General features: G+C 43.5%; 1 protein-coding gene across 1 annotated transcript in view; it reads right to left on the bottom strand.

Annotated features, from left to right (window-relative positions):
* Nucleotides 1-15919: 15919 nt before the first annotated feature.
* Nucleotides 15920-26070, bottom strand: part of HAPSTR1 (HUWE1 associated protein modifying stress responses) — a 31595-nt gene continuing 21444 nt past the window's right edge. The window contains exon 4 of the mRNA XM_039478039.2: nucleotides 15920-18961. Within this exon, the coding sequence (XP_039333973.2) occupies nucleotides 18717-18961 (245 nt within the window). The 3' untranslated portion in view covers nucleotides 15920-18716. The remainder of the gene's footprint in view (nucleotides 18962-26070) is intronic.

The raw sequence follows: 26070 nt of genomic DNA, 5'->3' as shown, positions 1-26070 counted from the left end.
GCCTGGGCAACAAGAGCGAAACTCCATCTCAAAAACAAACAAACAAAACAAAACAAAACAGAAACATTAGGGAAGGCCAGGAGTGCTGGTTGAGGCCTGTAATGCCAGCACTTTGGGAGGCCGAGGCGGGTGGATCACTTGAGGTCAGGAGTTTGAGATCAATCTGGGCAAATTAGCAAGACACCATCTCTACAAAAAAAATTTAAGGATTTAAAACTAGCCGAGTGAGCATGGTGGCATGCATCTGTGGTCCCAGCTGCTTGGGAGGCTGAGGCAGGAGGATCCCTGGAGCTTAGTGAGTAGAGGCCACAGTAAGCTGTGATTGTGTCATTGCACTCCAGTCTGGGCAACATAGTGAGACCCTGTCTGGAAAAAACAAAAAAGATGCTTGAGGTCTTCTTTGGGAAATGCCAAGTGCCAAGTGAAATACCAAACGACCTCTCTTTTTCTCACCTCCCCCATCAGAGTAGCTGTAAGTGACAGCGCTATTCAGTGTTGGCTAGAGCATGGGGATCGCGCACACACAGATGATCAACAGTAAACTGAAGCATCCTTTTGGAAAGTCAATCGGACAGCATTTCTCAAAGATTGAAATCCTTACTTCTAGAAATCCTTAGAAATCAATGCATGTGTGCCCACGGATGTATGTACAAGTGACAATTGACAAAGGAATATTTGTGAAAATAAAACAGTGGATGTCCCCTAACAGTCCATTAGCAATAGAGTGGATGTCAATGACAGCATCTTTGTGCTGTAGAATGCCACATGGGACTGTGCCACCATTAAAGGTAGAGAAATATGGACAGACATAAGGTATTCTCCAAGATTTATTAAATGCAAAAAGTAAAATGCAAAAGACGCACAAGGTATGACCCCATTTTTGGAAAAAAGAGAGTATTTGAGAGACAGTAGAATGTAATGGTTATGAATAGACTCTGGAACCAGGTTCCCTGGATTTGAATCCCTGCTCTTTTTCTCTGAAGCTGTGTGACTTTGGGGAAGTTACTTTAGCCCTCTGGGCCTGAGTTTTCTCCTCTGTAAAATAGAGCTAATAATAGAGTTTGCCTTATGGGATTTTGTGAAGATTAAATAAATGAATTCATGTAAAGTGCTTAGAGCAGTGCCTGATATGTAGCAAAATGCCACGTAAGTGTTAGCTATTAGTCCTGTGCACATACATACATAAATGGAGTGAGAGAGAGAGAGAGAGAGAGCGAGAGAGAGAGAGAGAGAGCGTGTGTAAGGATGTGCTCCAAACTATAGATAGTGGAAGCTAGTGAAAGAGGACTTCACGTTTTGCTAAAATCCAGATTGCTAAAATCTTTCACAATAATCATAGATTCATGTATTACTTGGATGATATTTTTAATACCCTCCACTCCCAAATCCCCAACCATGATGTCAGTAACATTTTTCCTTCTGTAGAATATTCTCCTTCTGTGTGAGACAGGGCAGAGTCTAGCATGACCATTATGCAGTCGGAGAAAGCGAAGCTGCTGGAGGTTAAGCCATTTGTCCACCTTCAGCCTTTGACTCCCTGGCCAGCCTGGCCCCGCATACAGAACATTGTTTTCCTCCAACTCCACTCCATTCTGTCTTTACCATGGGGGTTGAGTCCTCAGTTGCCTTTAGGACTTTAGAGTGTGTTTCTTCTTTCTTTAGGCTGTGCAAAGAGCTCTCACTCAAAATATCCTGTGCCTTTCTCTTGCCAACCCTAGCAAGTAGACAATATTGTGACCTCATTTTCCAGATATGGACATTGAGGCACAGAGTGGTGTAGTAGTGTGCCGAGGATCACACAGCTAATAAGGGGCAGAGCTGGGCTTCAAACCCCCTTCTTTCTGATGTCAAGGCTTGTGCTCTTTCAAAATTTAATCAAGTGTGCCCACAGTTCTTTCAAAATTTAAATAAGTCAGGTATGCATGCAGTTTACTGCAGGTGCCCATCCATCCAAGAAAACCTCCTGGCTGGTCGCAGTGGCTCATGCTTGTAAAGCCAGCACTTTGGGAGGCCAATACAGTAGATTACAAAGTCGGGAGTTTGAGACCAGCCTGGCGAACTGGTGAAAACCTGTCTCTATTAAAAACACAAAAAATTAGGCCGGGCGCGGTGGCTCAAGCCTGTAATCCCAGCACTTTGGGAGGCCGAGGCGGGTGGATCACGAGGTCAAGAGATCGAGACCATCCTGGTCAACATGGTGAAACCCCATCTCTACTAAAAATATAAAAAAATTAGCTGGGCATGGTGATGCGTGCCTGTAATCCCAGCTACTCAGGAGGCTGAGGCAGGAGAATTGCCTGAACCCAGGAGGCAGAGGTGGCAGTGAGCCAAGATCGTGCCATTGCACTCCAGCCTGGGTAACAAGAGCGAAACTCCGTCTCAAAAAAAAAAAAAAAAAAACCACACACACACAATTAGCTGGGCATGGTGGCAGGTGCCTGTAAGCTCAGCTACTTGGGAGGCTGAGGCAGGAGAGTCTCTTGAACCTGGGAGGTGAAGGTTGTAGTGAGCCGAGACTGTACCACTGCATTCCAGCCTGCACAACAGAGCAAGACTCTGTCTTACAAAAAAATAAATAAATAAATAAAAGAAAAGAAAACCTAGCAGGAGCCCCCTGCGAAGCAGGAGCCTTTCTGCTGCCAGTGCTCTGATCTTGCAACAGCCTTGGAGTCTTGCCTCCAGATCTGCAGGGCTCTCTGGAGAGTCCTGGCCTGGACCCACATCCATGCTTGTGCGTGGGTCAGACTGTCCAGCCAATAGGGCAATCTGGAAGGTCAGATAAGAAAGGAGCCAGGGACTGTGTTGAGCGCCTGGCCGCTCTCCCAGCAACAGGCTCTGGGAGAGCAAGAGCCAGAGGTCTGTATGAGTCAGCATAGTGGGAAGTGGAAATGATGACTCAGCTCTGGGCCCTAATTTGCCTCTTCTTTGTCTAAGAGATGAGTCATCGCTGATATGCCTTTAATTTTCAGACTTTCGAACTCATCCCAGCAATGTAGAGGAAGCTGATAAGGGAAAGCTCCCTGCAGTGTGGGCTGTGCCCCCAGGAGACCCCAAGTTTAAATTCAGTCTCCGCTACTTAATAATCACAGGATGTTGGCAAATCGCTGAGCCTGCATCCCCCGATCTGTCAAATAGGGGTGCTAAGGCCTACCTGGCAAGATTCCTTCACGTAATCCATGCCAGGAACTGAGGAGATGATAGTAAATGACATAGACAAAATTCCTGCCCCCACGAAGTTTACATTCTAACGAGGAAAAACAACAATGAACAAATCTGTATGTATAACCTAAGGCCAGCTGGTGGTGAGCATGTGAGGAAAAAGTAAACGGGTGAGGTGCAGAGGTAAAAGTTGAGGGGATTGGACAAGAAAGTCCCTATAGAGTGTCTAGCACTGGGTCTGACATAGGCTAGGACTTCAATAAATAAATACAGATTGTCCTTTTTGTGGTTTAGGAATTAAGGGGCACATGGCTTACAGGACTGAACAGAAGACACACACACACACACACACACACAGAACGGCACAGTGGCTCATGCCTGCAATCCCGGCCTCTTTTGGGAGGTTGAAGTGGGAGGATCCCTTGAGACCAGAAGTTTGAGGCCAGCCTAAGTAACATATGGAAACCCCCACCCTTCTCTATAAAAATTAAAGAAAATTAGCTGGGCATGGCGACGTGCATGTGTAGTCCCAGCTACTCAGGAGGTTGAGACAGGAGGATCACCTGAGCCCAGGAGTTTGAGGTTACAGCTATGGTGAAACCACTGCACTCCAGCCTGGGCAACAGAGGGGGACTCCAACTCTAAAGATTAATAAATAAGTAAATAAATGAATCGTTTGTATTGAGGTGAAACTCATATAACCATTAACCATTAATCATTTTAAAGTCAATAATGTAGGGGCATTTAGTACATTCACAATGCTGTGCAACACCCATGCCACCTCTATCTAGTTCCAAGACATTTTCAGCACTGAAAAGGAAACCCTGGGTCGATAAAGCAGTCACTCCTCATTCCTCCCGCTCCCTAGTCCCTGACAACCAAGAATCTGCTTTTCTGTGTATTGGTTTACCTTCTATTCTGGATGTTTCACATAAATGGGATCATGTAACATGTGACTTTCACTGTGCATAATGTTCTTTGTTTTGGTGTTTTGAGACCGGGTTTCTCTCCTGTAACCCAGGTTGGAGTGAGGTGGTGCACTCTTGGTTCACCACAAGCTCCACCTCTCTAGCTCAAGAGATCCTCCTGCCTCAGCCTCCAGAGTAGCTGGGACTACAGGAATGCACCACCACACCCGGCTGATTTGTTTTATTTTACTTTTTGTAGAAACGGAGTTTCACCATGTTGGCCAGGCTGGTCTTGAACTCTTCACCTCAAGTGATCCTCCTGCCTCGGCCTCCCAAAGGGCTGGGATTACAGGCATGAGCCCCTGCACCAGGCTGATCATAATGTTTTTAAGGCTCTTTCAAGTTGTAGTATGCATCAATGCTTTGTTCCTTCTTATAGTTGAATAATCATTGTGTGGATATACAATCTATGTATATTCATTCATCAGTTGAAGTACTTTTCAAATTTTTTTTTTTTTTTTTTTTTTTTTTTTTTTTTTTTTTTGAGACGGAGTTTCACCCTTGTTACCCAGGCTGGAGTGCAATGGCGCGATCTCGGCTCACCGCAACCTCCGCCTCCTGGGCTCAGGCAATTCTCCTGCCTCAGCCTCCTGAGTAGCTGGGATTACAGGCACGTGCCACCATGCCCAGCTAATTTTTTGCACTTTTAGTAGAGACGGGGTTTCACCATGTTGACCAGGATGGTCTCGATCTCTCGACCTCGTGATCCACCCGCCTCGGCCTCCCAAAGTGCTGGGATTACAGGCTTGAGCCACCGCGCCCGGCGAAGTACTTTTCAAAATTTTAAACATTTTTTGGTTTTGTTTTGAGACAGGGTCTCACTCCCTGTCACCCAGGCTGTAGTGTGCCGTCACACCTGGCTAATTTTTTGTATTTTTGGTAGAGACAGGGTTTCTCCATGTTGGCCATGCTGGTCTTGAACTCCTGACCTCAGCTGATCCGCCCACCTTGGCCTCCCAAAGTACTGGGATTACAGGCATGAGCCACCGCACCCAGCCTATATTTCTTATTTTTTGTAGAGATGGGGTCTTGCTATGTTGCTCAGGCTGGTCTAGAACTCCTGGCCTCAAGCAGTCCTCTCACCTTGGCCTCCCAAAGCGCTGAGATCACAGGCCTGAGCCACTGCACTCAGCCCATTTTACCCTCTTGATGATTCACTTGCCTGGTCCTAGTTCCAGCCCTGGGAGGTGATGTCAGGAATCACTCAGAGGCAGAGGGAGTGAAGGGGGTGAGAAGGCCAGGACCAACAAAAGGTGCAGGTTATTGAGGGCAACTGTGTATGTTGTGCTGCCCCAGTGGAGGGCGAGGAGCCTGGGGCATTTATCCAAACCACTCCTAGCCTGACTGGTTGAGGTGGCCCTTGGGACTGGAACTCCCCTGACATTTCCGGGCTGAGCCTGTTTGGTTAAGCTGGAGAGCACCCTCAGGTGGAGAAGCAGAGAGATTCAGGCTCCTAAAACCGGAAGTGCTGAGTGAACTGGAAACCACGTCTTTTGCAGCTGCAAGTGAGCTCAGGTGAGCAAGGGGATAAACGTAGCACCATCAGCTCCTGCAGGCACTTACACGATGCTTGGGAGCTTGACAAATATCAGTTCACTGACTTTTTTGTTGTTGTTGAGATGGAGTTTTGCTCTGTCGGCTGTAGTGCAGTGGCACAATCTCAGCTCTCAGCACCTCCCGGATTTAAGCGATTCCCCTGGCTCAGCCTCCCAAGTAGCCCTCCCAAGTAGCTGAGACTACAGGTGTGCGCCACCAGACCTGGCTAATTTTTGTATTTTTAGTAGAGGCAGGATTTCACCATATTGGCCAGGCTGGTCTCAAACTCCTGACCTCAGGTGATCCACCCGCCTCAGCCTCCCCAAGTGCTGGGATTACAGGCGTGAGCCACTGTCCCTGGCACAATTAACTGACTTCTCGAGACAGCCCTATGAAACAGGTATTATCATTGTCCCCATTTTAAGGATGAAGACACTGAGGTCAATAACTTATCCAAGATGACGCAGTGAGTCGATTTTAGAGCAGGATTCAAACCCAGGAAGTCTGTGCTCCTCACGTCCATGCACTGCTCTTGCCCATTCAGTTTTGCTTCCTTTCATGCTTTCCATGGGCACCAACTCCATCTGCAGACACCATGCCCACTACCCAGTTAGGATGGACAAATCCAGCAAATGAAACGACAGGATTCCCACCGAAATGTGAATTTCAGAAAAACAATGTTTTTAGTATGAATATTTTTTTAAGAGATAAAATATTGTGTGGGACTTACACTAAAAAACAAGTGGCTGTTTATCTGAAATTCAAAGATAACTGCGTGTCCTGAATTTTAGCTGGAAATCACATTCCCTCTCCTTACTATTCTCCTGGGGTGAAACTAGAAGCTGGTAGGAGGGGTGAGAAGAAGCCCCCCTATTGTTCTTTCTTTTTTTTTGAGCTAGACTTTCACTCTGTTACTAGGCTCGAGTGCAGTGGCATGATCTCAGCTCACCGCAACTCCGACTGCCTGGTTCAAGTGATTCTCCTGCCTTAGCGTCCTGAGTAGCTGGGATTACAGGTACGTGCCACTACGCCCAGCTAATTTTTTTGGATTTTTAGTTGAAACGGGGTTTCACTATGTTGGCCAGGATGCTCTTGACCTCGTAATCTGCAAACCTCGGCCTCCGGAAGTGCTGGAATTACAAGAATGAGCCACCATGCCCGGCCCTCAGCTCAGCTCTTTAAGGTGGACTTTGTATAATGGTTCTGTATTACTTAAGAGAACACTAGTCACTATAACAAAGAAACCCTCAAAAGGATTACAAAAAAACAAAAAGAAAAACAAAGAAACCCGCAAATCTCAGTGGCCTAACACAATATAAATTTATTTCTTGCTCATGTAAAGTCCAAAATTGTTTTTTTTGTTTTTTTTGTTTTTTTTTTAGACGGAGTTTCGCTCTTGCTGCCCAGGCTGGAGTGCAATGGCGCAATCTCGGCTCACCGCCACCTCCGCCTCCTGGGTTCAGGCAATTCTCCTGCCTCAGCCTCCTGAGTAGCTGGGATTACAGGCACACGCCACCATGCCCAGCTAATTTTTTTTAGTATTTTTTTAGTAGAGACGGGGTTTCACCATGTTGACCAGGATGGTCTCGATTTCTTGACCTCATGATCCACCCGCCTCGGCCTCCCAAAGTGCTGGGATTACAGGCTTGAGCCACCGCGCCCGGCAAAATTGGTATTCTTGATGGGCAGGTGGCTCTCTTCCAATACCTGATCCAGGGATCCAGGCTCCTGCTAGCTCCTGGCTCTGCTTTCTCCATCAAGATGAGTAAAATGCAGAAGCAAAGAGGTTGGCCCAGGAGGTAGTCACTAGCAAGGTCTGAAAGCAGCTGTCCTTGCCTCTCCTTGCATTCTTTTGGCCAAAATCCAGTCACATGCCCATCCTCAACAGCAAGGGATGTTGGGACATGTAGTCCAGCTACATGCCAAGGAGGAGACCAGGAACAGCGTTTAGCTAAATCTCTTTTTTTCTTTGAGACGGAGTTTCGCTCTTGTTACCCAGGCTGGAGTGCGATGGCGCGATCTCGGCTCACCGCAACCTCCGCCTCCTGGGTTCAGGCAATTCTCCTGCCTCAGCCTCCCGAGTAGCTGGGATTACAGGCACGTGCCACCATGCCCAGCTAATTTTTTTGTATTTTTAGTAGAGACGGGGTTTCACCATGTTGACCAGGATGGTCTCGATCTCTCGACCTCATGATCCACCCGCCTCAGCCTCCCAAAGTGCTGGGATTACAGGCTTGAGCCACCGCGCCCGGCTAGCTAACTCTGTTTTTTTTTTTTTTTTTTTTTTTTTTGAGACGGAGTTTCGCTCTTGTTGCCCAGGTTGGAGTGCAATGGCGCGATCTCGGCTCACCGCAACCTCCGCCTCCTGGGTTCAGGCAATTCTCCTGCCTCAGCCTCCTGAGTAGCCGGGACTACAGGCACACGCCACCATGCCCAGCTAATTTTCCTTGTATTTTTTTTAGTAGAGACGGGGTTTCACCATGTTGACCAGGATGGTCTCGATCTCTCAACCTCGTGATCCACCCGCCTCGGCCTCCCAAAGTGCTGGGATTACAGGCTTGAGCCACCGCGCCCGGCCCCGGCTAGCTAACTCTTAAACTCCTTCGAGTCCCTGAGTAATCTGGGTCTGACCTCACTCCTCCTTCCTCATGTGATCAGCTACTATGCTGTAGCTACACTGACTCCTATAGTTCCCCCAAATGAAAACCTCTTCCTCACCTCAGCTTTTGTCCTCGCTGCTCCTTCTGCCTAACATGCCCTTCCCCTCTGTGAAACTGGCTTGTTCCTTCCCATCCTCCAGGTCTTAGGGTGGGGATCCTCTCCTAAGAAGCCTCTTAAGACCATGTCATCAAAAGAAGATCCCTCCAGTTCAGGCTCAGTGGCTTATGCCCATAATCCCAGTACTTTGGGAGGTCAGGGATTCCAGACCAGCCTGACCAACATGGTGAAACCCCATCTCTACTAAAAATACAACAATTAGCCCGGCATAGTGGTGCACACCTGTAATCCTAGCTGCAGTCTAAGGCAGGAGAATGGCTTGAACCTGGGAGGCTGAGGTCCGAGGTTGCAGTGAGTGCAGATCATGCCACTGCACTCCAGCCTGGGTGACAAGACTCCGTCTAAAAAAAAAAAAAAGAAATAAAAATAAAGAAAAACGGGCCACTTCCCCTAGCCTCTATCACAGATTTCTATTTGCTTTCCTCTTGCCACTCATGATTTGTAATGATTGTATCTGGTTTACTTACTTAGCATCTGTCTCCTTTGCTAGACTGGAAGCTCCACGAGGGCAGGAGCTGATTTCCCTTATTCACAGCTGCACTTCTAGTTCCCAGCTCATGGCCTGGCTCAGAGTAGAGCTTAATAATGTTAACAGCACCTGAAGTGTAGTTGAATAATTAAATAAATAAACCCAACTTACAAAACATCCTGATGCCATGTTTCTATAGCTCTGGCATATGCAAATTATACTGTTGTCCAAATATTAATTAATGAAGTCTGCAATTTCCCCAAGGGGTTGGCTGAGGGTGCTTTCATGTGGATGATACAAGACACAAATAGAGCAAAATGATTTATTCTGGGTCACTGGTGACTCAGTGTCTGGGAATAGAAACATACTCCAAAACCTTTGCTCTAATTAGTCAAGGTAATTATTAGGCACAATAATTAAGCATGAATGACCTCAGCCAGGCTGCTTTGTAACCTCTGGAATTTAAGACCTGTACTAATTTTGCTTTAATGACAGTATTTGTTATGGCTTGCCACAAACCCTTTTTGCTTTTCCTGAGAAATCAAACATATTTGTCTAAAAATATAGTATTTTCAATAATGAATGCTTTGATTTACTCACTGTCACATTCTGGAGTCATTCCTTACATTATTTCCCTCCAATATGATTTTTGTTTTTGTGGGATTCTTTTGTGTTTTAGTTTTCGATGATTTTTACAGGTCAATTCTAGTCCCATTAGAAACTCCTCCCTGGGCCCATTTATTTATTAAATCAATATTTATTGTGGGCTGGGCATGGTGGCTCATGACTGCAATCCCAAAATTTTGGGAGTCCCAGGTGGGAGGACCACTTGAGGCCAGGAGTTAGAGACCAGCATGGGCAACATAGCCAAGACCCCATCTCTACAAAAAAGAGAAAACTGACTGGGCGTGTTGGTGTGTGCCTGTGGCAGAGGCAGAATTGCTTGAGCCCAAGGGTTCGAGGCTGCAGTAAGCTATGATTGTGCCACTGCACTCCAGCCTGGGCAACACATCAAGGTCCTGTCTTAAAAAAAAAAAAAAAAAAAAAAAAGTTGGGTGTGGTCGTTCACGCCTGTAATACCAGCACTTTGGAAGGCCGAGGTGGGTGGATCACAAGGTCAAGAGATGGAGACCATCCTGGCCAACATGGTGAAACCCGTCACTACTAAAAATACAACAAATAGCCGGGCGTGGTGGCACGTGCCTGTCGTCCCAGCTACTCAGGAGGCTGAGGCAGAAGAATCGCTTGAACCCAGGAGGTGGAGGTTGCAGTGAGCCGAGATTGCGCCACTGCACTCCAGCCTGGCGACAGAGCAAGACTCCGTCTCAAAAAAAAAGAAAGAAAAAAAAAAAAATTCTGGCCAGGCGTGGTGGCTCACACCTGTAATGCCAGCACTTTGGGAGGCTGAAGTGGGTGGATCACCTGAGGTCAGTTTACCAGATTGGCCAACATGGTGAAGCCCCGTCTCTACTAAAATACAAAAATTAGTCAGGCACGGTGGTGGGTACCTGTAATCCCAGCTACTGGGGAGGCTGAGGCAGGAGAACCACTTGAATGTGGGAGGCAGAGGTTGCAGTAAGCTAAGATCGCACCATTGCACTCCAGCCTGGGTGACAGAGCGATACTCCATCTCAAAAAAACCCAAAAAACAAAACTACAGGTCATCAAGTTAAATATGAATTTCAGATAAACAATTTTTTTAGTGTAAGTATGTTCCATGCCATATTTTATTTTATCTGGCAACACTGCAGGGAATTGCTGTGTGACCCTGGGTACCGCTGTCAAACTCCCTGGTCTCAGATTATTTGTTTCCAAAATAAAGAGAACAATCCCCATTTACAGACTTGCTTTGAGAAGAATGCTGCCAAGCACAGTGGCTTATGCCTTTAATCCCAACACTTCAGGAGGCCAAGTTGGGTGGATCACTTGAGGTCAGGAGTTCGAGACCAGCATGGCCAACATGGTGACGCCTCATCTCTACAAAAATACAAAAATTAGCTGGGTGTGGTGACACACTCCTGTTGTCCCAACTACTTGAGAGGCTGAGGCAGAAGAATCTCTTGAACCCAGGCAACAGAGGTTGCAGTGAGCAGAGACTGCGCCATTGCACTCCAGCCTGAAGTGAGAGTGAGTCTCTGTCTCAAAAAAAAAAAAAAAAAAAAAAAAAAAGGTTATAAAGTACTTGGAATGCCGCAGTGCTTCCTAGCTGGTCTTCTTTTTACAGGTAGCCCACTCCAAACTGTGTTTTGTGCATTAGCTAGGCTAGAGAAGACTTTTGTTATTTTTGAGATGGAGTTTGGCTCTTGTTGCCCAGGCTGAAGTGCAATGGTGACATCTCTGCTCACTGCAACCTCTGCCTCCTGAGTTCAAGCAATTCTCCTGCCTCAGCCTCTTCAGTAGCTGGGATTATAGGTGCTCGCCACCAGCCCCAGCTATTTTTTGTATTTTTAGTAGATATGGGGTTTCACCCTGTTGGCATGCTGGTCTCGAACTCCTGACCTCAAGTGATCCACCCTCCTTGGCCTCCCGAAGCACTGGGACTACAGGTGTGAACCACTGTGCCGGGCCAATCCTTTTTTTTTTTTTCTGAGACGAAGTGTCGCTGTTGCCCAGGCTGGAGTACAGTGTTGCGATCTTGGCTCAATGCAACCTCCACCTCCTGGGTTCAAGCGATTCTCCTCCCTCAGCCTCCTGAGTAGCTGGGATTACAGGCATGAGCCACCATATCCAGCTAATTTTTAAATTTTTAGTAGAGAAGGGGTTTCAACATATTAGTCTGCCTTGTCTCGAACTCCTGCCCTCGTGATCTGCCCGCCTCGGCCTCCGAAAGTGCTGGGATTACAGGTGTGAGCCACCACGCCTGGCCGAGACTTGTATTTTAATTAATTAACTAGTTATTTTTAAAGAGAGGGTCTCACTCTGTTGCCCAGGCTGGAGTGCAGTGGCATGATCATAGCTCACTGCAGCCTCAGACTCCTGGACTCAAGGGATCTGTTTTCCTCAGACTCCTGAGTAACTGGGACTACAAACATGCACCACACTTGGCTAATTTTTTTTTAAGAGAGGGTCTCCCTATGTTACCCAGGTTGGTCTTGAACTCCTGGCCTCAAGGGATCCTCCCATCTTGGCCTCCTAGAGGGGACTTTTAAGATCAGGCCACGGCCTATTGAAAACTCTTACAAGTTCCCATGCCTGGCTGGGCATGGTGGCTCACACCTGTAATGCCAGCACTTTGGGAGGTCTAGGTGGCTGGAACATTTGAGGTCAGGAGTTTGAGACTAGCCTGGCCAACATAATGAAACTCTGTCTCTACTAAAAATACAAAAAATAGCTGGGTGTCGTGGCACACGCCTGTAATTCCAGCTACTTGGGAGGCTGAGGCAGGAGAATTGCTTGAACCCAGGAAGTGGAGGCTGCAGTGAGCCCAGATCGTGCCACTGCACTCCAGCCTGGGTGATACAGCCACACTCTGTCTCAAAAAAATAAAAAAAGTTCCCATGGCACCTAGACTAAAGCGCAAAGCGGGACAGGAAAAGCACTTGAAGTGAAGGGAGAAGAGAGAACATGGATGGGGATTTGAAATGAGATGCTGAAATAATATAGAATACAGCCAAGCATACTTGAATCCATCCTTCTCTTCTAGCCTCTCCACACAGTCACAAGTGAGGTTAGACCTCACTTGCCCCTGCAGCTGCAATATCCTTCTCACTGGTCTCCTGTCTCCTATGAACCACTGTGCTGGGCGGAGACTTTTTTTCATCAAAGAAATTTTCAGAAGATATACAAAAGCAGAGTGACTAGAATCATGAACCCAGCTTCAGCAATGCTCAGATCATCAGCTCCTGGCCAGTCCAGTTTCAGTCACTCCTCAATTCATTGGAATTTTTTTTTTTTTTTTTGATGGAGTTTCGATGGTTGCCCAGGCTGGAGTGCAGCGGCGCGGTCTCGGCTCAGCGCAACCTTCGCCTCCTGGGTTCGATTCTCCTGCCTCAGCCACCTGAGTCGCTGGGATTACAGGCATATGTCACCACGCTCAGCTAATTCTGTATTTTTAGTAGAGACTGGGTTTCTCCATGTTGGTCAGGTTAACTCCCCACCTCAGGTGATCCGCCCGCCTCGGCCTCCCAAAGTGCTGGGATTACAGGCATGAGCCACCATGCTCGGCCCTCATTGAAAGTTTTAATTTCTCCTCCAGATATTTTTTTTTTCTTTTTTGTTGAAAAATTTCAGTCTCAGGGACAGGATAACATGACTTTTCTAACTACTTTGTTAGTGGTTACCTAACGAGGCTGCAGCGAGCTATGATCACGCCACTGCACCTCAGCCTAGGCAAGAGTAAAACCCTGTCTCAAAAAGAAGCGGGGGGGGGGGGGGTGGCTAATTTTTCAATGGCATGTTAGATAAACTATCAGCCATATTTTGGAATTCTCCAGGGCTCTGCTGATGGGAGAATTATAAATGCAGATGTGAATGTATCCAACTTCCAAGAAATACAAGTCACTAACGTACACATTTTTTCTATTTATTTCACAGATGATGAAACTGAGCCCAGAGAGGCAGTTACCTAGGTTCCCATACCTGGTAAGTAGAGTCGGCATTCAAACCCACATAATATCAAGCAAAAAGTTGTCCTTCATGAGTGGGCAAAAAGCATATTAAAACTGAAAGGTCACTTCTGCCAAAGGAAGTATAGATAACTTAACACTGGCTAAAATGCAAGGGGACAGGTACTCTTACTTTCTGATGGCAGAACCCATCAGTATTTTATAGAGGAATTCCTTTGACCCAGCTAGTTCATCTGCAAAATTTTGTCACAGAGATACTTAAATATTAGGTTGGGTGCAGTGGCTCACAACCGCAATCCTAGCACTTTGGGAGGCCGTGGTGGGTAGATCACAAGGTAAGGTGTTCAAGACTAGCCTGAGCAACGTGGCAAAACCCCATCTCTACTAAAAAGTACAAAAATTAGCCAGGCATGGTGGTGTGTGCCTGGAGTCCCAACTACTGGGGAAGCTGGGGCAGGAGAACTGCTTGAACCTGGGAGGTGGAGGTTGCAGTGAGCTGAGATCGTGTCACTGCCCTACAGTTTGGGTGACAGAGCAAGACTCCATCTAGAGAAGGAAAAAAAATAAAAATAAAAAAAGACCAGGCACAGTGTCTCATGCCTGTAATACCAGCACTTGGGGAGGCCAAGACAGGTGAATCACTTAAGGGTCAGGAATTCAAGACTAGCCTGGCCAACAAGGTGAAACTCCGTCTCTACTAAAAAAAAAAAAAAAAAAAAAAAAAAAAATTAGCCGTACATAGTGCCACACATGTAAGTCCCAGGAAGGAGGCACTTGAACCTGGGTAGCGGAGGCTGCAGTGAGCCGGGATTGCACCACAGCACTCCAGCCTGGGCAAGAGACCCTGTCTCAAAAGAAAACAGAAAACAAAAAACAAAAAACAAAACCCTGGAAACTGTACAAATAAAAAAGTTCACCTGTACAAGAAAATACTATTCTGTCATAAGACTTCACCGTATTTCAAACCCTGTATCTAACAAAAATACAAAAATTAGCCGGGCTTAATGGTGGGCACCTGTAATACCAGCCACTCAGGACACTAAGGCGTAAGAATTGCTTGAACCTGGGAGGCAGAGGTTGCAGTGAGCCAAGATCGTGTCACTGCACTCCAGCCTGAGCAACAGAGACTCATCTTAACAACAACAAAAAGATGTCGCCATATTAATTCTAATGTATAAAAGACCTGTATAGGCTGGGCATGGTAGCTCACGCCTATAATCGCAGCACTTTGGGAGGCCAAGGTGGGCAGATAACCTGAGGTCAGAAGTTTGAGACCAGCCAGGCCAACATGGTGGAACCCCATTTCTCTACTAAAACACACAAAAAATTAGCTGGCGTGGTGGAACACACCTGTAATCCCAGCTACTCAGGAGGCTGAGGCAGGAGAATCACTTGAACCCGGGAGGCGGAGGCTGCAGGGAGCTGAGATCGTGCCATTCATTGCATTCCAGCTTGGGCAACGAGAGCGAAACTCCATCAAAAAAAAAAAAAAAAAAAAAAAAAAAAAAAAAAAAAGAAGACCTGTATATACTATAAGCTGTTGTATGGCTTGATTTCTGCTGTTTTAATTCTTTTTTAAAGTACCAAATCAGTACAAAGAAAATGAAGGGCCATTGAAAACTTGACTTGCCACGTCACAGGCTACTGTCTACTGAACTTCACAAAGGGTCTGCAGGAAGTAAAACCCTGGATCTCGCCCCATCAAATCCAACAGGTACAACACTTGGTCTGACTGCCAGCCTGGGTGCTCAGGCCTGCTCCTCTCTTAAATACTGTCCCCACTAAAACATCACACATCTCAAATATTCCACGGGGAGCCTAGAAGCCGGCCATATGGGGTAAGGTCATCTGAACCATCAAAGCTGACAGCTTTCAAGAAGGGGTAGCAGGTACTATAAACACTTGTAACTTTAAACAAGGGGTTCCTATGGAAGAACCTCTCTGGTCACTTCATTCCAAAACTCCAGAATGTATCTCTGACGATGCCCATCCTCAACATTAACTAGATACCTCAGTCATGAATCTACTGAATGAAGTACCAGGTTATAACATACTATGTGAAGTAAAACGCAATGAGATTAATCTGCTAACGTAGTCACCACTAGAGGTAGCAGCCAGGCCAAAAATTTAATCATTCTGTTCATAATTTTCTGAAATGGCCCCATTTCAAAATCATCTCTTGGCGTCTTGCACTGGCCTCTGAGGTTGACTAGCCCTCTGGGTCGACGTTGGCCGTCCCTCTCACTATAGGAACTTAGCCCAGTTTCCACTGCTGAATGGCAGTCTTCAGGCCCAAAGCCACAATTATTCAAGTTTTAGTTCCAGTAGCCCTTAGATAAAAACACTTAGGAAGCTAATTCTTTTTTAAAAGCCAAAACCTCATTTGATTGCATCAAAAAGTTATTCAGATGTGATGACCAAAACAAAACTGCAGACAAGCCCCATGGTTTTTTTGTTTTTATTCATTTTATGATTAAGGTGTGTATCACTACTCCAGTTGGGTAAACCACATTGAAGAATTTGACTGCAGGTCTTTAGATTCAGCCAAATGCTTTCCAGTAGGTTTGCTCTATAAAATATTAAACATTGTAATACTTCAGCCATGCTCAGAACGCTGCAGTCTAAGGATGAACCTCAACCCACCCATGCCAAGTAAGGGCAACAGGAGCAGAAATAATGAACTATGAATCTCTAAAAGAATCAGAGAATCTGGCTTAAGATGAAGAGAGGTTCTGTTCCCCCAAACTACAGTATTTAGTCTTTAAATCCAGCCTGAACTGTTAAAGAAACTGAAAATGTCAACTTGTTCTTAAAGTACCACACAGGTATGCAATCTTCCATTCTTTCTTCAGCATCTAAACTAGCCCAGGCAAACACTTCAAAAACTTAGCTGTCAGAAGTTAAGTTTTCCTAAGAGAAATCATTACCCTCCTACAAGTGAGCTTGTTTATTCTGTGTGTGGGAGAACAGAAGGGAGCAATGGGACAGAGTAGGGAAAAGTTGCAACTGGGTGGCAAATGCATCAGGTGCATTTGAGAGTAAATGCAATGGAAAAAAGGAACAAATGCTAAGGTTTTGTAAAAGTTTAATGAAGCCATTAAGGCATATAAATTGTGTTCTGGCAGACATTAAGACCTGCTTTCTCTTACCAAAGAAAATGGCACGTTTTATCAAAATTTGACAATTCAGAGTAAAGGGTACTGAGAGTTAAGCTTCAGAGCACCAACTTAAACAAAATAACGAAAAAATTGTTATCCAACTTGGAAAGAGGAACGAGAACCAAGGCATAAAGGGGAATTAAATATGTGTTCCTCGATCTCAATATCCTTTTAGGAATAGGAGTTCTGGCCACTTGTGAGCAACACATCGTACCACCAAACCCCAATTCCAGAATCTAAATTTACAACGATAGAAAAACAAAGGTAACTCCAAATGCATGTCTTGTATATTCCAAAGGGAAGCTTGAAAGTATTCATAACACATAGGCTTGTCTGTTTCAGGTAAAATGACAGGTTGCTATAATTCTTCCTGCTATTATAGTCAAACAAAAGATGATCCACTTTTGCAAAAATTTAGAAATATCTCACTTTCATTCCTAGTTTTAGTATGGAATTCACTTTTTTAAATAAGGGCTACATCTACAATCAATAAAGAACTTCAATTCACGCATTTCTAACATTCCATTCACATCCCACCCAGTCAATGAATGAGTATTTATGGTTAACTTAGCAGAGTTTCTTCACAGAAAGATATTATTAAATGGCTGAAGAAATTGCAAACTTTAACAAAAGTGCTGTGAGTAATTACTGGAAAAACCCTTACACTGATTTGCAATGGTCTTTTAAGGATAAAAATAGGAAGTAACTGATACTGGACTACAAGTTTGCAAGGAAACATTTTTCACTGTCCTACTTGATATATAATATAATATGATAGAATAAATTACAGTACCTGGCAGGCTGACATCAGTTCTTCATCTAAAAAAAACACTATCATTCAGTTCAGGATATTAAAAATGAAGATGAAACATGCTCTAAAACATTGTAGCTACAAGAGGTCTTATATTTACTCAAAAGAGGAATCTATTGAGAACTTTTATTTAGGTCTACCTAACAGCTTGAGAATCTCCATGCGATTCCATCTTTTCCAGAATGAGATTCCAAACTGAACTTTTTAGGAGAGGGATTGGAGGGACAGGGAGAGTTGGGTTTTGCTATTTCAAGTTGCAATCACATTATTAGTAGATAAAAGAGAGCTTTATCATCTTCTGCCCACTCCAATGGAAACTGCACTAAGCAGGGCCTCCATGAAAAATGTAAAATGAAAGACTAGAAAACCTACCCCACTATCCATCTCCCTCTCCCTCTCACTAATAATGAACCAAAAGGGAAGCCCATTCTCAAAGTTCATAACGTCTCGACTTTAGGTCACCTCAAATGCAGTCTACATGTTTACATTTACCGTAAGTCAAGTACCCCACATAGGAAGTAGTGTTTTGTCTTAAAACTGAGTACTTCAGGCCTACAGGGTTAATCTGGGGCAGTTTAATAATAATATTGCTACTTTAGAGCACTAACACACACAAAGTGAATCCAATAAAGCTCTGTGCATTGATTCAATATTAAGTATTAATTGCATGACCATCATAGCACCTCTTTACATCACACAATCACCGGAATTAGAAACTGCTTTGAAAACTAAAAACAGGGCACAGTCCAATAATTAGAGTTGCACACTGTTACTATTTAGAAACCAGGTGCATGGTACAGTGCAGCTGCAAAAATGGAAGCCAAATCATGTTTTTAGACAATTTTAGGAACCTGGCAATACTGTTGAAGCAAAATACTCAACACAGCAGGAAATGGACCAAAAAAAAAAAAAAAAAAAAAAAAAGCCTTCTATAACCAAATAAACATCTGATATTTCCTTTCCCTTTGAGAATAAATACAGTTAAGGTCACTTTTAGCCTTGGAACGGATATATGTTTGCCTATGATGATCTTGCTAACAACTACACAATATCTGATGTCCTCTGCTAGGATTATAGTTTTAAGAAAGCCATAGTTACAAGAGGCATCTACTGTAAATACCTACAACTTCCTTTTATGGCAACCACTATAGAATTCACTTGTCTTAAACAGTGAACAAGGGAAGATGGCCTCATGTTTCCTTTGCAATTATAGTATATGTTGAGGATCAAGTGGCTTTCAAGCAGCATGGTGGGTGTGAAAATGTTTGCAGTTTAGATCATTCTGTTGCGTTTATGGGTTGGTGAGTCTGTAATGACATCGCCACACTGGGCTGAGGTACGCTTTCTAGTTCCACCATTGTCCAAGTGGAGTGCCATTTCTTCTGATATGAAAGTGTTCAAATCGACATCATGGAGTCCATTTCTCCTTCGACTAGCATTCGATCCACTGCTTACATGTGTAGGAGAGCCTGGGGTACTCGAACGCACGCTTATACTAGCCATTGCACCACTAAGACCTAGGAAGAAGAAAAAAGGTTTTAGAGTTGCTCAATTATTTAACCCTTTCGAACGCAACCCACTTACTTTCCATGTTGTCACAATGTAAAAGCACATCTGCCTATTTTCTTTTATAAAGGGTTACTAGCAAGCAATTAAGTTTTATTCTGGAAAAACACACCATCTGGCCTTGAGATATGTTTTATTGGTAATACTACCAATATCTGCAGTATTGGTAAATACTAACTACTACAAGTTACTAAGTGTCAGCCATGGTGCTAGGCGTACAAATAGCTCATGAAATCTCCCATCTATTAGGTAGGTGCTACACACAATTTACAGAAAGGACAGGAGGCGTTTGCTTTAAACAAGACATTTTTGGTTACCCACAGTTACCATTCCAACAGACCCCTCTGATGAGTGTGTATGTCTGTGATGTATTCAAGAGAGCAAGAAATCACTTCCAGGCTTAGGTGGGCTTATTCCAACATCTCCTTTAGATAAGGCAACCATGTACTTTATCATCCAAAACAGTATGACTACTGAGCCCAAAAAGAGTCACTGTTAAAATGTCTACTGGGAAATCAGGTACGAAGTCAGTCTGCCCTGGACAAACTGGGCTATGTGATCCCCTCCAGTCTAGAATGTAGATATCCTGCAGGACAGCCTCAATCATGATCCTCTCTAATCCTTTAGAGAAGTGGGGAGGAGAGGGAGATGTAAAGAATCATGCTGCTTTGTTTTCAACATTAAGAGTTACTGAGTCCAGGGCTGGGCACAGTGGCTCACACCTGTAATCCCAGTACTTTGGGAGGCCAAGGCAGGCAGATCACTTGAGGTTAGGAGTTTGTGAACAGCCTGGCCAACATGGTAAAACCCCGTATTTACTAAAAAAAAAATACAAAAATTAGCTGGGTGTGGTGGCAGGTGCCTGTAATCCCAATTACCCGGGAAGCTGAGGCAGAACTGCTTGAAGCCAGGAAGAGGAGGTTGCAATGAGCCGAGACCATGCCACTACACTCCAGCCTGGGTGACAAGAGCAAAACTCTGTCTCAGTTTTTTTTAAAAAGTTACTGTATCCAGAATATACCTAGCACTCAAGGACACTCACTCATTCCTTTCCTTAAACTCTTAGACAGCTGAAGAGCCAAACTTACATTCCACCCCTAAATGTTCAGGATAAACCTGTGAAAGATATGAGTCAGGCCAGGAAACATAAACCATAGTGTTGCATTTTTAAAAACCTACCGTCATTGGCAGTGATCTTAGGCCTTAGGAATTTCCCCTTCCACTATTCTTGCCTCACGTAGAGATTCGTTATTGCTTGACTAAATTTATAACACAGTTTAGTATAATCGATTAATTTTCGAAGACTAGAACTTATATCTCCAAGTAAGCTTAGAGGTTTCATTTGACAGGGGCCCATTCTTTCTAATCATGAATTCTGTAAATACGTAGTTCAAATTTTGAACCTTTAAGTTGAAAAAAGATTCTCTGCCTCCTATCACATGAAATCTATTAAATTCCCCTTGACATTTTTCTCCCTCCACCAAATATATGCTGTGAACGTTCTCAAATGCATGGCCACCACTATCGTCCCATGTGCTGGCCATGTCCTCCGGGCATCTCCCTTCTGAGGTGCTGTCAACTCCGCACTCTAGGTGCCTCCTATTCCTTTCTGCGCGAATCCAACCAATTCCCTGGCTGCTCACCCTGAAGAAGATGAATCCTCCCTTCCAACTGGTGGTCAGAGGAAATCAAACTGTGCCTCTAAACCTTTCAAAGCATAGCATCTACTAAAAAATAAAAGCATTAACGTGGGAGTACTTCCTACATCAGGTACTGTATGTCCATTACTCCTATGACATCTATAACATCTCCACTCTGCAGGTGAAAATCCAAGTTTAAAGGTTAAGTAATTCATCCAAGGTCAACAGGCAGTAAACAAGAGCTGAGACTCCCATTCAAGTGTCATCCATATTCCTATTGTTATTCTGATCCCCAAGTCTAGAGTATTTTAGCAAAAAGGTCGGTTCTAGGACCAGCCTGTCTCTTAGGCCTCATCTCTCTGAACAGTTTCTCTCCCTTCTCTTCCTGCTCTCTTTACCCTTAGACGGAATCCACACTACCAACATCATGCAATTTGCAGCTCTCTGAAACAGTGAGGCCTGCAACTGTCTCTTCCAACATTCACCCTGAGTGAGCCCACCTGCTCCCGAGCACACCTCCCCTCTGAGGCTCCTTTCCTGGTTCTCCTACCTCTCCATTTTCTTTCCTCTTCCTTGAAATTCAAACTCTCTGCTCCTTCCTATTCACCAGCCTGCCAGCTCCCTCCCTCGTCGCCTTTGTGGGGTTCCCTTCTGCCCCTGAAAGGCTGTTGTCACCCTGGGTGATACCCTCAACTCCCACCTTACCCATACACATCAGTGTTTCCCAAAACTGGACTAATGAGCTCAAGGGCCTTCCCGGATTTCTAACGGCCCATTGGACATCTCAAACTCAACACCAGCAAAAAGGAACTTCATTTCCTCTTCCCCAACCAGCACAAACTTATTTTTTTAAGACAAAACACCATCTTAAGCTATTTTTCTATAGCACAGTATAATCAACCATCTCTTCCTACAGAAAATATCTTCACATTTCTATATAATGACCCTTAACACAGTGCCTGACACATCGTAACATTCACTGAATTCTGAAAAAGAGTAATACTTCAAGGTCCTACACCCCCTCGTTGGAATCCAAGGCTTGGCTGTTGATACTTATTCACCTCTCCAATACTAGGAAATAAACCCAGGTGGTTCTCTCAGCTTACACCACTGCCATCGAGTTAAAAACAATTACCCCCATTGTTGGCTTTTTTTTGAGGTTCTACAGCAAGACTAAAGTTAAGGGGAGAGCTATGCCTTCTTTTATCCTTGTGTCTCAGCCTGTAACATATTACAAGGTGCCCATGTTCTTCAAAGATAAACTTTCATACTTGTTTCATACTGCAAAAGGTCCCAAGGTCATATGGCAAAATACAGGCATATTCTCCAATAAACTGGCCTACTTCAATCATTAAAATCAAGATACCCCTTATCATTTCAAAAGACAAAAAGAATTCAACAAACCCCACCCGAATGCCCTTGTTAACATAGGACTCCAATGGCAGCATGTTTAGTATCTAACGACAAACATGGAAGGCTCCAAACACTGTATCAGAAGTGGACTAGGCATTTCAAGCAAATGTTCCTTATTGTTTCTATTGCCATTCTCCATGAAAAAGATGTATTAAACATCAATTTGGTAAATCTGAACTCCAGCAGCTTCTGGAAAACTGCTTTTTCTACTGGGTGTATGACCTGGGTGTTTAGCTTGATCATTGTAATGTGCAATAGGATCTACGGCTGACTCTCATTGCAGTGAAAATATTTTCAAAGTTTGCCTACCTAATCTTCCCCGAAAAGACTTCACAAGGGTCAAAAATAATTAAGATTAACAACCAAAAAATGTGCATTTTGACAGCCCAAATTTTATTTTACAAACCAATGACAGCTACTAGAAGATGCGTTAGGAAACCTTAGCTAAGCCACATGAACAATCAGGCCTATACAAGTACAGAAAAATCTAAACATGCTTCAGAACTAAAAAACAAACAAAACAAAAAACAAAAAAGAACAAAAAACCAGGTTGTAGGTCCTGAGGGCGTACAACTCAATTTCCTCCAAAAACACTTTTTCAAAAGGGCTATGGGAGTATCAATTGACAAAAAAAGAACAAGTAGCATGATTAGACAGAGAAGTCTCAATTGCTTAACACAAGATAAACTCAACAGTTGTATTCCGTATCCATTTTAAATTAGTCCACGGGTGGAAAAGATTAGGATGGTTTCATCATACTTTGAAAAGGAAACTCCCACTGGAGCTAAAAGAAATTTACAGACCAGGTTATAGGAATCCAAGTTACATGGTAAATTGTTAAAAGTAGCACATAACTATTATTGTCATACCAAGTTCATGCTTAAGCAACAAGAAAATCCTGTTTGCAGCATTAATTACATGTAATTCAGTTTCCAGGCACATAGTTAGAGGTCACACACAGGCAGAGAAAGAACAAATGCCAGCCCAGTCATCTCACTGCTGCAGTCCAGCAGCCAGTAGCCCAGGATATCATCTACACTGTCTACCTGCTTCCCAACTGCTTAAAAGCACCATGAGGGAAGGCAAGGCAGCCAGCCCTGGAGGTGAGAAGGCATCCTTGGTCCACCTTTGCAGATCTGTTCCACCAGTGTTATCTCACAAAGAAAACGGGATTTGAAATCACAACTTAAACAAAGTGGGTAATATCCTGACTGGAGGCCCTAAGAAACTGGCATTCTTGCGTTGAAAATGAATTGCACTATTCAGATGCACAGCACTCCTTTTGCACAAAGTTGTGTTTTGAGGTGCCAGGACATACAAGTACTTGCAGTGTCAATGTCGTGTTTAAGATGTACCAGGGGAGTTCAAACATTTAAAAAGGAATTCTATTAGGGAGATTTTGGTAATTTGAAGTAGATACCACTCCCCACCCCAATCTGTAAATTATAATACTGAATTTTTATTGAAATAAAGCACACTAAATCAAACCAATTACAAAGATACATGGGTCACACCAAGAAAACATTTTCAGTTATGCTGACAGCCCCAAATGTTTTCCACATTTTTCAAAGACAGTTTTTAATGTCATGGGAAAATTGCTCACGACGTTAAAATGAAAAAAGCAAAATACAGTATCATATATGCAGTATCTCAACTATGAAATAATTTTAATATTTATACATTGAAAAAAGACTAGAAGAAAATGCACCAAACATTGAACTGCAGTTTATCTCTATATAGTGGAATAACAAGATATTCATTTTTTAATTTTTGAAAACGTTCAAATTTTCCAAGAAATTATTTATAAATCATAAAATCAGTGAGAAAATTAAATTGAGTATCAAAACTGCTTAAAACAAGCACTAGGCTGAGTCACCTGGCTTTGAAGTATGCTACATGGCCTCCTTTTTCACTGCGATGAAAAAAATGTCTGACAAAATTTTATTGCAGGTTCAAGACAATGTTGCATTACTGATGTTGGAAGCTTTATGTCCTACCTCCTCGAACATCAGCAGCTAACATCTAACCTTAATCCACAGAAAATGCCAACTTTTCACTGAAAACTTTAATGCTACCTGAATTGCCTTAATTGTTCTTTTCAGGGCTGGCTTGAACAAAGGTGCATAATTTACAAATTCCAGCCTTCACAGGAAATTTAATTAAAGAGTCTTTAAAATAATTCATTTTAAGCAATTAAGAGATTGCTTTGGTGCATTAATCTCTTACATCTTAATTTCCGAATGTTTTTCAGACACATTTTACTGTTAAACAGTTTCAACAGTTATTTCAAGAAGATGCAGACTGCAACATTCAACAAGCATTCCTTAAGAATCTACTGTGTTCCACACACTGCCAGGAGTGTGGATTTCCAGAGAGAAGAAAGGATTCTGAAAGGTGGATGGGTATATCCAACAGGTTGGTTCTAATTAATCCTCTGTAACAGAAAACTGCAAGAAGTTTCTTTCAAACTATAACATCAGTGTTGTTTTGCTTTGAGACCAAGTTTCACTCTTGTTGCCCAGGCTGGAATGCAATGGCATGATCTCAGCTCACTGCAACCTCTGCGTCCTGAGTTCAAACGATTCCCCTGCCTCAGCCTCCTGAGTAGCTGGGATTACAGGCGCATGCCACGACCCGGCTAATTTTTGTATTTTTAGTAGAGACGGGGTTTCGCCATGTTGGCCAGGCTAATCTCAAATTCCTGATCTCAGGTGATCTACCACTCTGGCTTCCCGAAGTACTGGGATTACAGGCATGAGCCACCGCGCCCGGCCATATCATCAGTTTTAAAATACTTAACTGAAACATTTGTGCTAGCTGTCAAGACATACTTCTAAGTATTTAGCTATAGCAATGGAAGAGGTAGGAAAGTGACAGGAAAAGAGCAAGACAGAGAACCAAACACAAATTTCTTCTTAAAATGATTATCAACTGTCTAAGAAATTTTATCAGGAGTGATTTGTTATCAAAAAAAAAAAAAAAAAATGTGGTAACTTCCTTTCTGTATCACTCTGGCATTCGTAGGGCCAAAGAATGTTTTGACAAACAAAGGATACAAAAATCTGCACTTGGAGGAGAAAGAGTATCTTACTGGTTCAGGGTGCCTAAAATAAGCTTTCCTTTTTCTTGGGAAAAGGTAGAAGTTTTATTTGGATGTGAGAAATTAGTTGTGTGCCTTAGATTCTTCTTTGTAAAATATTCCTATCCAACCGTATACCCCTAAATCTGATTTTGAATAATTTTTTTTATAGGGCCTCACACCCAGTTTCTTGAGATCCAAGAATCTTATCAAGCAACTTAATGATTTAAGAGAGTAAGAAGTTCCATGGAGTCCACAGAAAAATTCTGTTGGGCCAAAAAAAAAAAAAAAAAAAAGAAAAAGAAAAAGAGAACACACAAATGCAGCCTATTAATTTGCAAGGCGATGACACTGTGCCTCATTCTGATTCCCTGGATTTAGATACCTCACACTACTATAATTCTATCAGGCCAGAAACTCAGAAACTCAGAAACTCCTTGAGGAGATTATTAGCTTATTCCTTTTTTTAATCACTTGCCCCTACTTCTAGCCTCTAATAGAGTGCTATTCACTGTATTCAGTAAATAGAGGACAATAGGAAAGGCTGCAGAATTACATTAAGAACTCATAACACCAAACCCACAAAGAAAGCAGAGTTTTCAAACCAAAAAGTTCTCAGCAATCAACTAAGGAGCCACTGTCTTGTAACTCACAAAGCACTGCTACATATATATGTATATAAGATATATATATCACATATGAGATAGATACATATATCTCCTTAAGTTTTTTCCTTTGTGTTTTGAAAATTCTTGTATTAAAGGCTAGACTGCCTAAGACCCCTTGTCTTTTAAACCTATTTTAAACACAAAAGGAACTTACAATTGGGATTAAAGCCAAAAGCCAACGACAGCAATGGTTCCCACTGGTGCCTATTATGACACCAGATCCTGCATGTGAGAAGCCTGAGTCTGAAATGATGTGTAGC

Source organism: Saimiri boliviensis, chromosome 12 (genome assembly GCF_048565385.1).
Source record: "Saimiri boliviensis isolate mSaiBol1 chromosome 12, mSaiBol1.pri, whole genome shotgun sequence".
NCBI classification, from domain to species: Eukaryota; Metazoa; Chordata; class Mammalia; order Primates; family Cebidae; genus Saimiri; species Saimiri boliviensis.
Note: the sequence above shows the minus strand (reverse complement) of the source record. Positions and strands in the feature narration are given on the sequence as shown.